We start from the raw sequence: 14,291 nt of genomic DNA, 5'->3' as shown, positions 1-14,291 counted from the left end.
ATCTCCAAATTTGCAACCTATTCAAAAAACTCATCCTACCATTGCCACTCCCTCCTCACTCTCAACTGACTTGAACTACCCAACTATCTCAGTTACCTACAACTCACCATTGCCCACAAGCTCATCTTTAAACCTGCCAACTGCCCAGCTCTCGCTACTTCCTTAAAACTTTACATTCCAAGCCGCTCACTCAAATCCAAAAAATCTCCTTCAGGTCCACAAACCTGCACAACCTCCTGGCCATCTACTGCTGTCCCATTAATTAGCTAAACAGTGGAACTCTCTCCCCACAAACCTTCGTAACCTACCTAACCATACACATTTCAAATCTCAGCTACCCTTTCATCTTTCTTCCAAATGGGAATGCCCTTGCCATGCTCCAACTTAACCCACCCCTCATTCTACCTTGCACTGACTCATCCAGCTACCTCTACTATTACTTCATCCCACCCAAAACAATCTCTCCCCTACTAAAAACTAATTTTCTCTCTAATATCTATTGTACTATACTCTCCAATCTCAAATTTACTATTACGCTCCCCATGCATAATATTTTCCTAACCTACTAATGGCTAGTAGCTATATATTTTGAAATATTACACCTACAATTGAGTTTATAACAAAAATATTCACTCTTTGTAAATGTTGAAATTTCTGTATTGAATTATTGTCTTTTCATTTTTGTAACACTGTGACAAGCCAATTGCAAATATCATGGAGCTTATCTGTAAATGTTTAATTAGCTGTATGAACTATGTCGTTTTGTAACATGTGAAATGTAACTTGCAATTATTGTGGAGCTTTTCTCCCCAGGCCTCCACTGAAAATGGGTTCTTCTTGGCCCAGTGGACTTCCCTGGTCATCAAACTTAAATAAATAAATAAATAAATGCTACTCAGTGTATTCGTTCATCAGTCACCCTCTCCAGAACTTTCATGCAATGTAACCGAAGTTTGATACCCGTGTACTGCCCACAGTTGTGAATGTCCCCTTTGTTCTTGCACACTGGCACTAGCATGCTTATTCTCCATTCATCTGGAATATACCTTTCTCTCCATACTGCTATAAGTGCCCTCTGCAGCCATTTCTCCCCTAGCTCATGACATCTTTATCATACTTGCTGTAACCTCATCTGAGCCTGCTGCTTTCTCTGACTTAATTTTCTTTGGTGTTGTTCTTCTATGGAGTGCTCCTACTCTTCTCTTATTGTGGGCTGTGTCTAGGGCAGCACAGTTTCTGTGGGGTTTTCTTCATTCAAAAGCTGCTGGAAGTTCTCATTGCATCTGCCCTTAATGTCATGGGGACTGTTGAGAAGGTTGTTTCTGGCACCCCTAATGAATGGTGTCTGAGTCTTTTTTTTATCTTTCTGTTTTTGTCTTGCAACCTGATATAGTTTCCTTGCAGCACCTACTGAATCACTTTCCAGAAGTTGGTTGAGTGCCTCTGATGCCTTGTTGTTTGATTTTGCAACTCATTTCTTAGCCTCATGGTTAGCCAAACAGTATTCCTTCCTGGCATGGTTTCTGTTTTCTATCTCCCACTTTTTTCTGCACTCCCATCTTTCTTTTGATGACTTCCTGAACTTCTGCATTCCACTACCAGCTTTCCTAATGTATCTTATTTTTATATATGGCTTGGCTGAAAATCTGCTCTGTAGTCCCCAGAAGTGTTGTTTTGAGGAGCTGCCCTTCTTCTTCAACTACCTATTCCTTCTTCTGAGTAATTCCTTGAACTGTTGTGCTTTCTCTCCAGTCAGCTTCCAAGTCTTAAGCCTGGTCACTGTTGACCTTATAGCCTTCTCTGACAACTGCTTACAACAGTGGTTTATGTTGTGGGCCAGCTGTTTTAGTGGGGATGACTTTGCAATCACTGTTTCTACTCCAGGGTCCTTTAACTCAATCTGAGTTACATGTTGGCTACTCGTATATGTGATTATGTTGCTGTTTCTCTATTTGAACCAAGTGTTGGCTACTATCAAGTCATTGACAGACAGAACTCTAGAATGGCCTCTCCTTCTTTATTCCTGTTGCCCCTCCCATGTGAAACCAGGCAGTCTTCATATCTTGTTCTGTCTGTCACAATATTGCATTCGGATCACCCATTATCAACACCAGTTCATGGTGTCCTGCTTCATCCAGTAGGTCCTGCAGCTGCTATCTGAATGCACTCTTTTCCTCACTATTACACCCCTGCTGTAGGGCACAGGGTGAGATTATGAGCATTGCCCCATCACTGGACCGGAGCCTGATTGCCATACATCTGTCACTAATTCTGATGACATCCCTCGCTGACTTCTGAAGCTTCTCCCTCAGCACAATTCTAGCCTCTCCACTTCCTTAGCAGCAAACTCTGGATCCCAAGCCAAGTGACTTTGCTACACTACCCTTCCAACTTGTCTACTGGATACATAGGATATCCAGCCTCCTCCTTACCATCACGCCATTCACTTCCAAGCTCCATCCTGTCAGTGAACCTACATTGAGTGTAACAATTCATAGTTTATGTTTGGCAGAATGATTAGTTTTACATCCAGCTTTCACTCAACACAGCTATCCCAAGTAACCAAACCTGGGCAACTGTACACCAGCTGGCCAGTGGCTTATTGACCAAGTTCTGCTGGGCTTCATTGCAGGCACATACTGGCCAGCTGGGGCACATACAGCCCTTCCACCATTAGAATGTGTCCCTGGCATAGGTCAGGTCTTCAAACCAATTATCAACGGCAAATACCTGTACCCATTTGGCAACATTAGTAAACATGACCAAACCACCTAGAGGCATATTTTTACAATGTCAAGTGGTTAGCCATGCCACGGTGTGCAGTCTGTGATCCATGTTTTTCTACCTTGAGGATACTGTGTATCACAGTAGATGACCAAAGCAGTTGGTCTGAACAACCCTTCCCCTTACAGGACACCATCTAGAGTCTGTACTGCTGCCCACAGGACCATCCTTGGGTGAATTTGAAATGAAAACACTCAGCATGTTTTTCAGAGATGTGAGGAACTCCAGAAAGACACAGGAAGAAAAGAACATGCAATCTCCAAACAGGCATTGGTCTGAGGTCAAGATCGAACCCTGTACCTTATGGCAAAGACTTTAACTATTATGCCAACTGGCCTCTCTAAATGAGAGAATGAAATAATTAATTCATTAATAAGTGTGTGTGTGTGTGTGTGTGTGTGTGTGTGTGTGTGTGTGTGTGTGTGTGTGTGTGTGTGTGTGTGTGTGTGTGTGTGTAAGCTCGTGTGTGTTTGTGTGTTTGCATCTGTGTTTCTACTGAGCATTTTGTTCCTTTGAATATCTGAAAAGAAATTTTCAGCTAGGAAATAATATATCTGTAGTTATGCAGCAATGTGTACATGTCTTCTGTAAAATATAGTTTTGTAAAGCATTTTTAAAAGATTACCTTCTCGTAGTTTATTCGTTTCTGTTTCACTCAAGGTATGAGCACAGTATACATGTCTCATTTGTATGCCGCCTCCACACAGAATACTTTGATTACTCCATCGTCGATCTTGCTGACCAAGGAGAGGCATTACCTGACAAGATTTCCACTCACTGACCTTCCATGTATACCTGGAAGAAAATATTGTCTGGTTCATTCTTTCTTGTTATGCTAAGATATTACATATGTCAGCTTACACCAAATAATACGTTTTTGAAATGCTTACATCTACTTTGTAACTGGCAAAGTTACAAGGTACTTGAAAACTGAATGTTAGCATTTACTATAGTACAGTGTAATAATACCAATGTAGCATTTCATAACTATCTACAAAGTGTACTTTTTAAATGATTAAATACCTGACAAGGAAAAAGGACAGAAGATTAATGTGCAATACTGAGGAGAATATCAATATTATATACAGAATGTTTTCAATCCATTAAAGTGGAAAGTACTGCAGATGTAAGTTGAATGGATACTGGGATGGATGGTATGACATAAGAAGGTATAGAAACAATACTTTAGCTCTGAAATGGTAATAATTGGAAAATACAATGCAGGTCAGTTTGCAAGGAAACAGAACTGAGTGCCAGTTAGTGCTTTTAGAAACAGAATGTACATGTATGAATTCACTTCTTCCTTCTAAAAAGAGAAATGTATAAATCCAGGTGTTTTGGAAAATTTCATCTAACATTTTATATTTTAATATACTCAGTGCATGTAGTTAATTAACAGATCTGAGTTGGGATATCCAGTGGTGAAATTTTGTAAGCTGAATTGATGAAGAGGCCTTTCTGAAAACTTTTAAGTGATACAAGTAAACATGATATTATCTGTAAAGGAGAAACATTCTATAAAAATTAGTGCATACCAAGAATATATATTCCCCGTTCTGAAGAAGAGATGGGACTCACTGAAAATGACTACATGTACAGATCTGCAAACATGGGACTCCACACATATCTGCTGACCTCATGATACCCAAATGTAGTAAAAGTTTTGAAACATGAGGAGAATAAATCTAAGATGACTTCCCTGCTTAATCTAATACAAGCATATTGGCGTCAAGCAGGAATGGAAATCAAACCAGAAGTAGATAAAAATCAGGCAGCAACTGAATCTGCCAAAAAACAAAAGAAAGAATATAAGGTGAAGGATCAGATGAAAAGGCAAAAATTGTGGAAAATGCATAAATATAGTTGTAAGTATAGAAAACTTCTGGAAGAATCTCATGCTGATCAGGAATGAACACAGGAATGGTTAAGGAGAGGTGAATTCAAACCAAGAGATGAAAGATTAATATTGGCAGCTCAAGATAGTGGGCTACGTACATGCTGGTTTATAAAATCCATTGAACATGTGAGAGAAACAGATAAATGTAGGTTTTGTAAAACCAAACGGGAAACAATCGCACACTTCGTTGCTGGTTGTGACATACTAATGGTAGAAGGACTGCATACTGAAAGGCACAATAATGTGGCAAGACTGTTGCACTGGGGATTATGGTTTTGAAGTGGCTGAAAAGCACTGGAAACATGAGCCACAAAGCATCATAGAAAATGATAAAGTCTAAATCACATGGGATCATCCATTACCAACAATTCAAAAGACAGATGCTAGAAAACAGGATATAATGGTCCTGGAAAAGAAGACAAGAGTAGCATTGTTCATTGAAATCGCCACACCCAGTGACTACAGTGTCTTGCACACAGAGAAACATAAAGTTATAAAATATCAGGTTCTGCAAGCAGAAAAGCGAGCAATATGAAAGAAAGATACCCAAATAGTTCCAATAGTAGTAGTAGGAGCAATGGGTCTTATAAAAAAAGAGTCTAAACTCTTAGTTAGATATGCTACCAGTACATGTAAATCCATATAAACTGCAGAAGGAGTCATTTCTGGGCACATTGCAGGTGCTGGGAAGAGCACTTTTGGCTGACATCAAAGATTGAAACAATACTAATTTCATGAACTTTAATCGTACTTTGACTTAGGAATGGGGTCCATTCCTGTCATGGTATTAGAAACCCAAAATATTTGCAGAAATTAAAAAACAGAGAAATGTATTACGAATATACAAAACCTAATATATATATATATATATATATATATATATATATATATATAACTGTATCTATATATATATATATATATATATATATATATATATATATATATATCAAGCAAGGACATTCAGATGACACTAGAAAAATTACAAGAAAAGAAAACCAAATGGAACTATGCAGGATGCTGTCTTCTCTGCAGCTCATTACGTCATATAAATAACAGTAAGGTTCTTGACATAGATAATCAGCTGCAGTTTAACAAGTGCACACAAAATGCTGTGTCCAAAACCAGCCAGTGCCTAGTTAGATTCTATCTAGTGAAGTAATTTCTCTCCCACGATACTCTATCTGTACTTATGTTTTACTCAGTGTATTCTGCAGATGTTTACCCACCCCACAGTATCTACTGTTTCTATATGCTCAATGTAACTATAACAGACAACTAAGTATTCCACATGGCATCACTGAAGGACACACCTCTACTTAGCCCTTCATAGCCTCAGATAGTTAAGAGTTTTGCCATCTAGCATCCCTAAATCAGCTGACATTGCTGATAAGCTTTTGGAGTCTTCTAAGAGCCCTGCACTGGCTGAACCTGAGGTGAGATGCACTAAATAACTTGGAATTTTACTGATTATTAATACAGATGCCCAAATTAAGGAGTAAACAAATATGAAAAGTCTTGCTTCTAGATCATGTAGGTAAACACTGGAAGAAACTACTTTTTGCCTTATATCACACACCTAAAAACACAAGGTCTTCAGCCAGCCGAATGTCACAGAAGCAGCTCCTAAATGCTTTATCCAATGCATGGATCCCCTCAGATTATCTATGGTATGATCCCAGTTATCCTCCTTATGGTTAATATATAATTACTGACCACAGAATGGGTAAGGCCAATGTATAACCAAATGGGATAGGTTATTTTGAACACAAAAAGTAAAACTGGCTATACATAAAATGGCCACCAAGGGCAGCTTCCCTAGTACTTAACTATGCACCTTTGATTATGAATTTCACCTTACTACATCAAGTCCTCAAAAACTGCAGTCAAATGTGAAAATGAGAAAGCGGTGCAGACCACCAAAAAGATACAAAGACACATCATTTGATGACATATCAAGCTTCTCCAGTGTCACTGAAGTTAGCCCTTTGTAGATATATGAACTGATAAGTCCATGCATGAGTTGAAACGTGACCCTAGAGTTATTCTGCATAATAGTTTCAAACAAAATTACCAAAAGGCCAAAGTTTCTTACAAAAAGTTTTACGATTGACACCATTCTGCACACCCACTGCCTACCATACAACTAACTATTCCAAGATATTGACATAAAGTTAGAAGAAGAAAAGGTGGGATACAACAGAAGCTGTAGTGTAGAAAAGAACTGAGCCATATTTCTAACTGGTGCAAACTAAAGGTGGTATCATGGTTTGAAAGAATAGATGACATTTGCAAATGGTTCTTGATGTGTGTCAACCTGAAAGCAGTGTTCCTGAGAACCAATGAGTGGATATCTATGAAATCATAAAGATATTTTGTTGCCAGCATGCTTTTTACTTGAAGATGGACTCAATATCAATCATATCTAGTTTTTGATTTTTTCATGGATATGATTGGTGTTCCAGATTGTGGCCTCCTTTTTTAGGAGACTTTGCTTCAAGTACCTATAAAGAATCTTTTATTCTCCTCTATAAAAAGAGGGTTAATCTGGATGCAGCTGATTTGAAAAATTATTGACAAATCATCTGCTATTTGCCTAGAATACCACTGACTGTGTTATCAGTAATATATAATAAGGACTCCTTTTAGCCCAGATATTAAACAATTTGCTTTAGTCTGCTGATGTGGAGCCAGGCTTCAGTGGGGTATGCATGCTGTCCTTAGAGCAAAGGGTTAAACGTTTTGTCTACAAGTTATATCTCTGATCTTTGTGTGTCCTGTAAACTTCATATTCATGGATATTTGACAGATGATCTATGGTCATACGTGGATTGTCTGGCATAACCTATACCTCAGACATGTTGTATTAGGTACCATTACGTCTTAAGTTTTTAGACATATACTGCAGCATCTTTCAGGGATTTTTCTGGTCTCTGTTGTTGCTTAGCTTCTACATACTGTCTCTTACTGGTAAATATAATAGGGATGACCACAATGAGCTGTAAAACAATGAAGATGGTAATCTGCTGTGCATGTCATTTGATCTTGTCTCACAGGATGCTTACAATGCTTAAAGTCTGGCTTTTTTATGAATTACTAATTAGATGATTGCTATCGGGTTAAAAAAATTCTAATTCTGAGGGCAGCTAGGAGTGGTTTGCCATCTCTTTACATTGAGAATGTCATTAGTTTGGCCAATATATTATAATATTCTTTGTCTACTGCAGACATATGATGAGTGGTTCATAATGAGGGTTTGACATTGTAGGACCTGGTGCCAGCTGTTTTTGGGCATTCTTTTCATCGATGAAATACTCCAAGGGCAAAGCATTTTTTGAAAGGAGTGAATTCATGGCAGCTGCACATTATTGTGTGCTTGAATCAGGATTACATCCTATATTTACGGCTGCCTGCTCAGAATTTGTTTTAGCTTCATTTGCAGTAGAATGCTGTGTAAGGGTATTAACAGACATATAACTCCTCTTCAGTGTTCAGGGTACACTTTTCATGCCAGTTAGGGATCCTCTAAATGTCTTACTTAGAGCCTCAGTATTCTTCAGACACCCTAAGGAGATGAGACTACGATTTGGATTGGAGTGCTCATCGCTCATCCATGAAAGCCTGACAGTGACTACAAGAATTCACCTAACCTATGCTATGCCAACAGCATTCATGTCTGCATTATTATCTCTGTGAAATTTTCTACCCTACAGCTTACAAAAATAACTGAATCCATTGTCAGTCATTCTTTCCTCTTTCTTTCGTTAAGAAATACTAACTATTTTTGTGGTAATATTTGTAAGAGGCAATGTCAGATAAAAGACACCATACGAATGGCATTTGATTTCATATTTCCTTTAAACCAGAAATCTACTCAGAGATGTAATATTCCTCTATGGCAGAAGTCTGTCTGTAGTACAGGATTATCTCACAGTGTTGTATTGATTGCCAGCATCTCAATGGAAGCAAAAGTATTTCAATTTGTGTCTGATTGTAATTGTACTAAATCATGTTTCAACTATATCATAAAAAAAAAGATGAGACAGCTATCAGGAATATGGGCAACAACTGTAATTACAGAATGCCCAGGAGAAATACAGGGGCAAATGAGGCTGATCCTCTTTTCTAGAACAATGCATGATGAGAAGGCATATTTGTAGTCGTTCATTTTGACCAGGTGTTATAATTCCAAGTAAGACTTCTTTAAGTAGCTTGCTTAATTCAGGAAATACCAGAAGAGTAGCCCTGTTCAGGACACCTAAGTGTGCTGAAATAATAATCACAGTCAAGAACATTCAGAGTAATGAATGTTTCTTCTTGTATACTATCCTAACTAGTCTGCATCATTTTCCTGTAAAACTACAAAGCAGACACATCATTCTTGGTACATTCCAAATAAGGAAAATATTGGCATTTTGTCACCATGTCTAATTGAAATTGCAAGTGTAGCATTCTAAAGAATCCTGAAGGGCAAAACATAGTACCTTGCTATGCTGAAGATGTGCTGATTGAAAAGCTTATGTTAAAATACTGTATTGATTTTGAAATGGCTAACCAAACTGCCATGCAAATGTATTTCAATATCATGTCCATGTTGCCTTTTATCTTGTCTTGCATTTTAAATATTGAGTATGTCAGAAGTTTTGAAAGGTACACAGAGAAAGGGCCTCAACCACCTTGGAACATATTCAATTGTATTTCTTTCTTTCTTAGCAGACAGTATGCTTACTGGATAACATAAATCTCTGCTTACTGCTGCAGGCTAAGTGCTGTGAGAAATGTTTTAGCTTTTTTGTGAAATATATGCAGACGTGGCTGAAATTACACTTTTAAAAACAGAGAATCTCACAAGCAGTGATCCTTTAATGTTTGACAGTAAAAAAAAGCTAAAAGAACAACAATGGGATAAATATCTATCTATCTTTATAGATACAGATTATATATAAATGCCTCTCTCTCTCTCTCTCTCTCTATATATATATATATATATATATATATATATATATATATATATATATATATACATTTATAGACGTGTGTGTGTGTGTGTGTGTGTGTGTGTGTGTGTGTGTGTGTGTGTGTGTGTGTGTAGGTATATATGGTAGCTGGCATTGTCATTAAAGTACAATTTGTTTGAGTGCATGTTATTCGATTCCACGTGATTGAATAATATAGTTTCATAGATGTATACTATGCTAATGACCACCAGGGCCTTCATAACCGTAGCCATGCAACCCATCTAAATTATATCCCTATATTTCGAGGCTGTTTATTAAGAGAGGTATGTTAGCCAGAAGGTTTCTACAGGTTATATTGGGGAAGGTATGGTAGTTTGAGCATAGTTACTGTCTGGCTCTGTTTCTCAGACAAATGGTGGACAGACCCAGAGTGAATTTCTGATTTCCCATCCATTGCCCAAAGTTACATTTAAATAGGGCTAGGGATGGACTTGTTCCACATGAATGGGAAGCCTGGTTCCAGCGCATGGGGATCCTCTGAGACACACATATCTGTCTCACAATCATGTCTTATTTGTCTCCCTTTTAAAATGTTGGCACTCGAAATGTCAAGCACCAATAAACCAAAATAAAAAAATAAAAAAAACCCAGGAAAACAGCAAATATCGACCATCACTCATCTCCTTTAAATGTCTTTTTTACAAAGGGGCAAACTCCCCACATCCCCTGAAATGTATGTATACCAACTTTCAGATCACCATACCGCAGATAAAAGGGAATATTCTAGGAAATGGCCATCTCAGACATAGTATATATAAGTCGATTCTTTTGGCCATTGTATCTCCATGTTTCAGGACTTGTTTTAGCAGGTCCCGATGCTTTTAATTGTTACCATCCTGTTTACACTGCAAGCAAAATGTAAATCTTTAGATCTAGTGGTTCTGATGCTGTTTGTTTTGCAGATGTACAAAAGGTCCATCAAAGCTGGATCGTAGGATGCCTTGTATGCCAACCAAAGAGCGTCTCTCAGTAAACTGTATGAAACCATGTGTATATATAGGGTCTTACTTGATCCATTTAGGACAATGTGTTTGTACATTAAATTCTCCTGGTAAGGAACCTTTGGGTTTATATTACATGAACGAATGACAGTGGCGGCTGGTGACTTCAAATCAAAGGGGGGCTGCAGGAGACAGCTGAATGGGTGGGCCAATGAGAAGGGGTGTGGGCAACTAGAAAGGGGTGGAGCTATGCTAAAAAACACAAAAACTGGGACTTTAATTAAATATGCTGCCCTGGGTGCCAAACTGTCATTATGAGAGTCCAGTCAAGACAAAATGAAGTGTAGAATAAAAAAATATTTCAATGCATTGGCTACATGATAGCTTACTTAATATCTAGATGGAAACAAAAAGGTTGTGAGGCATGAAAAAATAAATTACTTTTTAAATACATTACTGGAATGCCAGTCAAAATAAAGTATAAAAAGACAAGCAGCCAACCAACATGCATTTTCTGAATAGGCATAAATCAAGAGTATAAAAATATGTTCTGGTTTTCTGTCTTTCTGCAAAATCAAGGACAGATTAAAAGCCATGACTGTACTTGTATCTACCTTGGATGGGGGGATACTCTAACTGCATAACTGCTCCTTGCCTTGCTTGGACACATCCAAAGTCACTACATGGGGAAGTGGGGTACAACAAGTTTGTCACAATGTGAAATGTCTCTGGCTGACGGTGATGGCCCAGCCCCTGACACATTTATCATATACTCTCAACCTCAGAGCAAGAAATCTGGATAAAGCCATAAATAAAAGTAGGACAAAGGCCCAAAAATACAGACATTTTTTAAATATTGCTCTTGCAAACATAGAAAGTTAAGTAGTAGGTCTTGCATCAGTATGAATTTTCTGAAGGGTATGAAATCTGAAACTCAAACATCTTGTCATTTTCTAACTTCAATCTTTAATGAAAATCTGTACACAGACACATGCTTTACACATTCTTTTTAGAGAGAAGAATGATAAACTGTGTATATAGAGGCAAAGAGCCTGTGTGTGATCACCTTTGTAAACATGAAAATGCTGAAACTGTCACAGCCTTAGCAGTTTCCTGTGATTTGATTACAGGGTGTCATATTATCTTATAATTTTATCTCCTTCTCTTGCATAAAATATGCTAATCAAAGCTTTTATCAAAGTTAAACACTTTCATACTGAAGCATTTATTCATCTAATAAACAAAGTATCTGATCTTGATTTTTTTTGCACTACAACAAGCTTGGTGGTGTAAAAGTAGCATTTAGCCAACTGTCACTACAAATTAGCTCTGACTCTAAGTAACAAGAGTGTCAGTGCATTTGCACTTTGTCTATATAGATTAGATTACAGCAAAATTCATATTATGTTGCCCATTGTCTGTTTTCTTGACCAAGTTCACCCATTTGCCTTTTACATTCCTATATGCACACACTGTAAAAGATTGTTTTTTTTAAAGATTTTACCAAGCTGCTTTTGAAGGAAATAGTTTTTACACATTATTGATCTACTAGTGATATACAAGAAACAAAGTACAGGAGAGTATACAGAGAAAGAGGTTAGCGAAGAAGAAGTGGGATTGTCAAAGAGATGAAGAAAGTAGACAAGAGTATAAGGTGATGAGGTGCATGGCAAAGAGAGAGGTGGCAAAGCTAAGGATAAGGCGTATGAAGAGTTGTATAAAAGGTTGGACACTAAGGAGGGAGAAAAGGACCTGTACCAATTGGCTAGACAGAGGGACTGAGCTAGTAAAGATGTGCAGCAGGTAAGGGTGATAAAGGATAATGAGGGAAACATACTCACAAGTGAGGAGAGTGTGTTGAGCAGATGGAAAGAGTACTTTGAGGGATTGATGAATGAAGAGAATGTGAGGGAGAGAAGGTTGGATGATGTGCTGATAGTGAATCATGAAGTGCAGTGGATTAGCAAGGAGGAAGTAAGGATAGCTATGAAGAGGATGAAGAACGGAAAGGCTGATGGTCCAAATGACATACCTGTGGAAGCATGGAGGTGTTTAGGTGAAATGGCAGTGGAGTTTTTAACTAGATTGTTTAATGAAATCTTGGAAAGTGAGAGGATGCCTGAGGAATGGAGAAAAAGTGTTTCGGTACCGATTTTTAAGAATAAGGGTGATGTGCAGAGCTGTAGTAACTACAGAGGGATTAAAGATCAGTCACAGCATGAGGTTATGGGAAAGAGTATTGGAAGCTAGGTTCAGAAGGGAGGTGATGATTAGTGATCAGCAGTATGGTTTCATGCCAGGAAAGAGCACTACAGATGCGATGTTTGCTCTGAGAGTGCTGATGGGGAAGTACAGAGAAGGTCAGAAGGAGTTGCATTGTGTCTTTGTGGATTTAGAGAAAGCATATGACAGGGTGCCTAGAGAGGAGTTGTGGTATTGTATGAGGAAGTCGGAAGTGTCAGAGAAGTATGTAAGAGTGGTACAGGATATGTACGAGGGTAGTGTGACAGCAGTGAGGTCTGCGGTGGGAGTGACGGATGCGTTTAAGGTAGAGGTGGGATTACATCAAGGATCAGCTCTGAGCCCTTTCTTATTTGCAATGGTGATGGACAGATTGACAGATGAGATCAGACAGGAGTCCCCGTGGACTATGATGTTTGCAGATGACATTGTGATCTGTAGTGAGAGTAGGGAACAGGTGGAGGAGACCCTGGAGAGGTGGAGATATGCTCTAGAGAGAAGAGGAATGAAGGTCAGCAGGACTAGGACAGAATATATGTGTGTGAATGAGAGGGAGGACAGAGGAATGGTGAGGATGCAGGGAGTAGAGGTGGCGAAGGTGAATGAGTTTAAGTACTTAGGATCAACAGTTCAGAGCAATGGTGAGTGTGGAAGAGAGGTGAAGAAAAGAGTACAGGCAGGATGGAGTGGGTGGAGAAGAGTGTCAGGAGTGATTTGTGACAGACGAGTACCAGTAAGAGTGAAATGGAAGGTCTACAAGAGGGTAGTGAGACCAGCTATGTTATACGGGTTGGAGACAGTGGCATTGACAAAAAGGCAGGAGTCAGAGCTTGACGTGGCAGAGTTGAAGATGTTAAGATTTGCACTGGGTGTAACAAGGATGGACAGTATTAGCAATAAGTATATTAGAGGGTCAGCCCAGGTTGGAAGGTTTGGAGACAAAGCCAGAGAGGCAAGATTACGTTGTTTTGGACATGTGCTGAGGAGGGATGCAGAGTATATTGGGAAAAAGATGCTAAGGATGAAGCTGCCAGGTAACAGGAAAAGAGGTAGGCCTAAGATAAGGTTTATGAATGTGGTGAGAGAGAGGATATGCAGGTGGTTGGTGTGACAGAGGAAGATGCAGAGGACAGGAAGAAATGGAAACAGTTGATCTGCTGTGGCGACCCCTGACGGGAGCAGCCGAAAGAAGAAGAAGGGTGATATACAAGAAACAGAAAAAAAGAGATCTTTCACAATTATTCACCAATTACTCCATTCATTATATACGATTAGAATTAAACCACACGTGACATTCTAACATGCACCTGAGCAGCTTTAATGATCAAATCCAGTAATTAAATGACTACAGCTGCAGAGGTTCAAGTTGTAGCCAAAGTCATTTTGCCAACGCCTACAGCTCAGCATTTCTAA

At 38.7% G+C, this 14,291-nt stretch overlaps 1 protein-coding gene across 1 annotated transcript in view; it reads right to left on the bottom strand.

Annotated features, from left to right (window-relative positions):
* The window catches only part of THSD7B (thrombospondin type 1 domain containing 7B), a 6,482,604-nt gene that overhangs the window by 3,252,862 nt on the left and 3,215,451 nt on the right, over positions 1 to 14,291 (bottom strand). Inside the window, exon 7 of the mRNA XM_044074964.1 lies at positions 3,410 to 3,579. Coding sequence (XP_043930899.1) covers positions 3,410 to 3,579 — 170 coding nt within the window. The remainder of the gene's footprint in view (positions 1 to 3,409; positions 3,580 to 14,291) is intronic.

Source organism: Protopterus annectens, chromosome 6.part0 (genome assembly GCF_019279795.1).
Source record: "Protopterus annectens isolate FY-2018-M chromosome 6.part0, PAN1.0, whole genome shotgun sequence".
NCBI classification, from domain to species: domain Eukaryota; kingdom Metazoa; phylum Chordata; order Ceratodontiformes; family Protopteridae; genus Protopterus; species Protopterus annectens.
The sequence above is the reverse complement of the archived record's forward strand: the minus strand, read 5'-3'. Positions and strand labels throughout refer to the sequence as shown.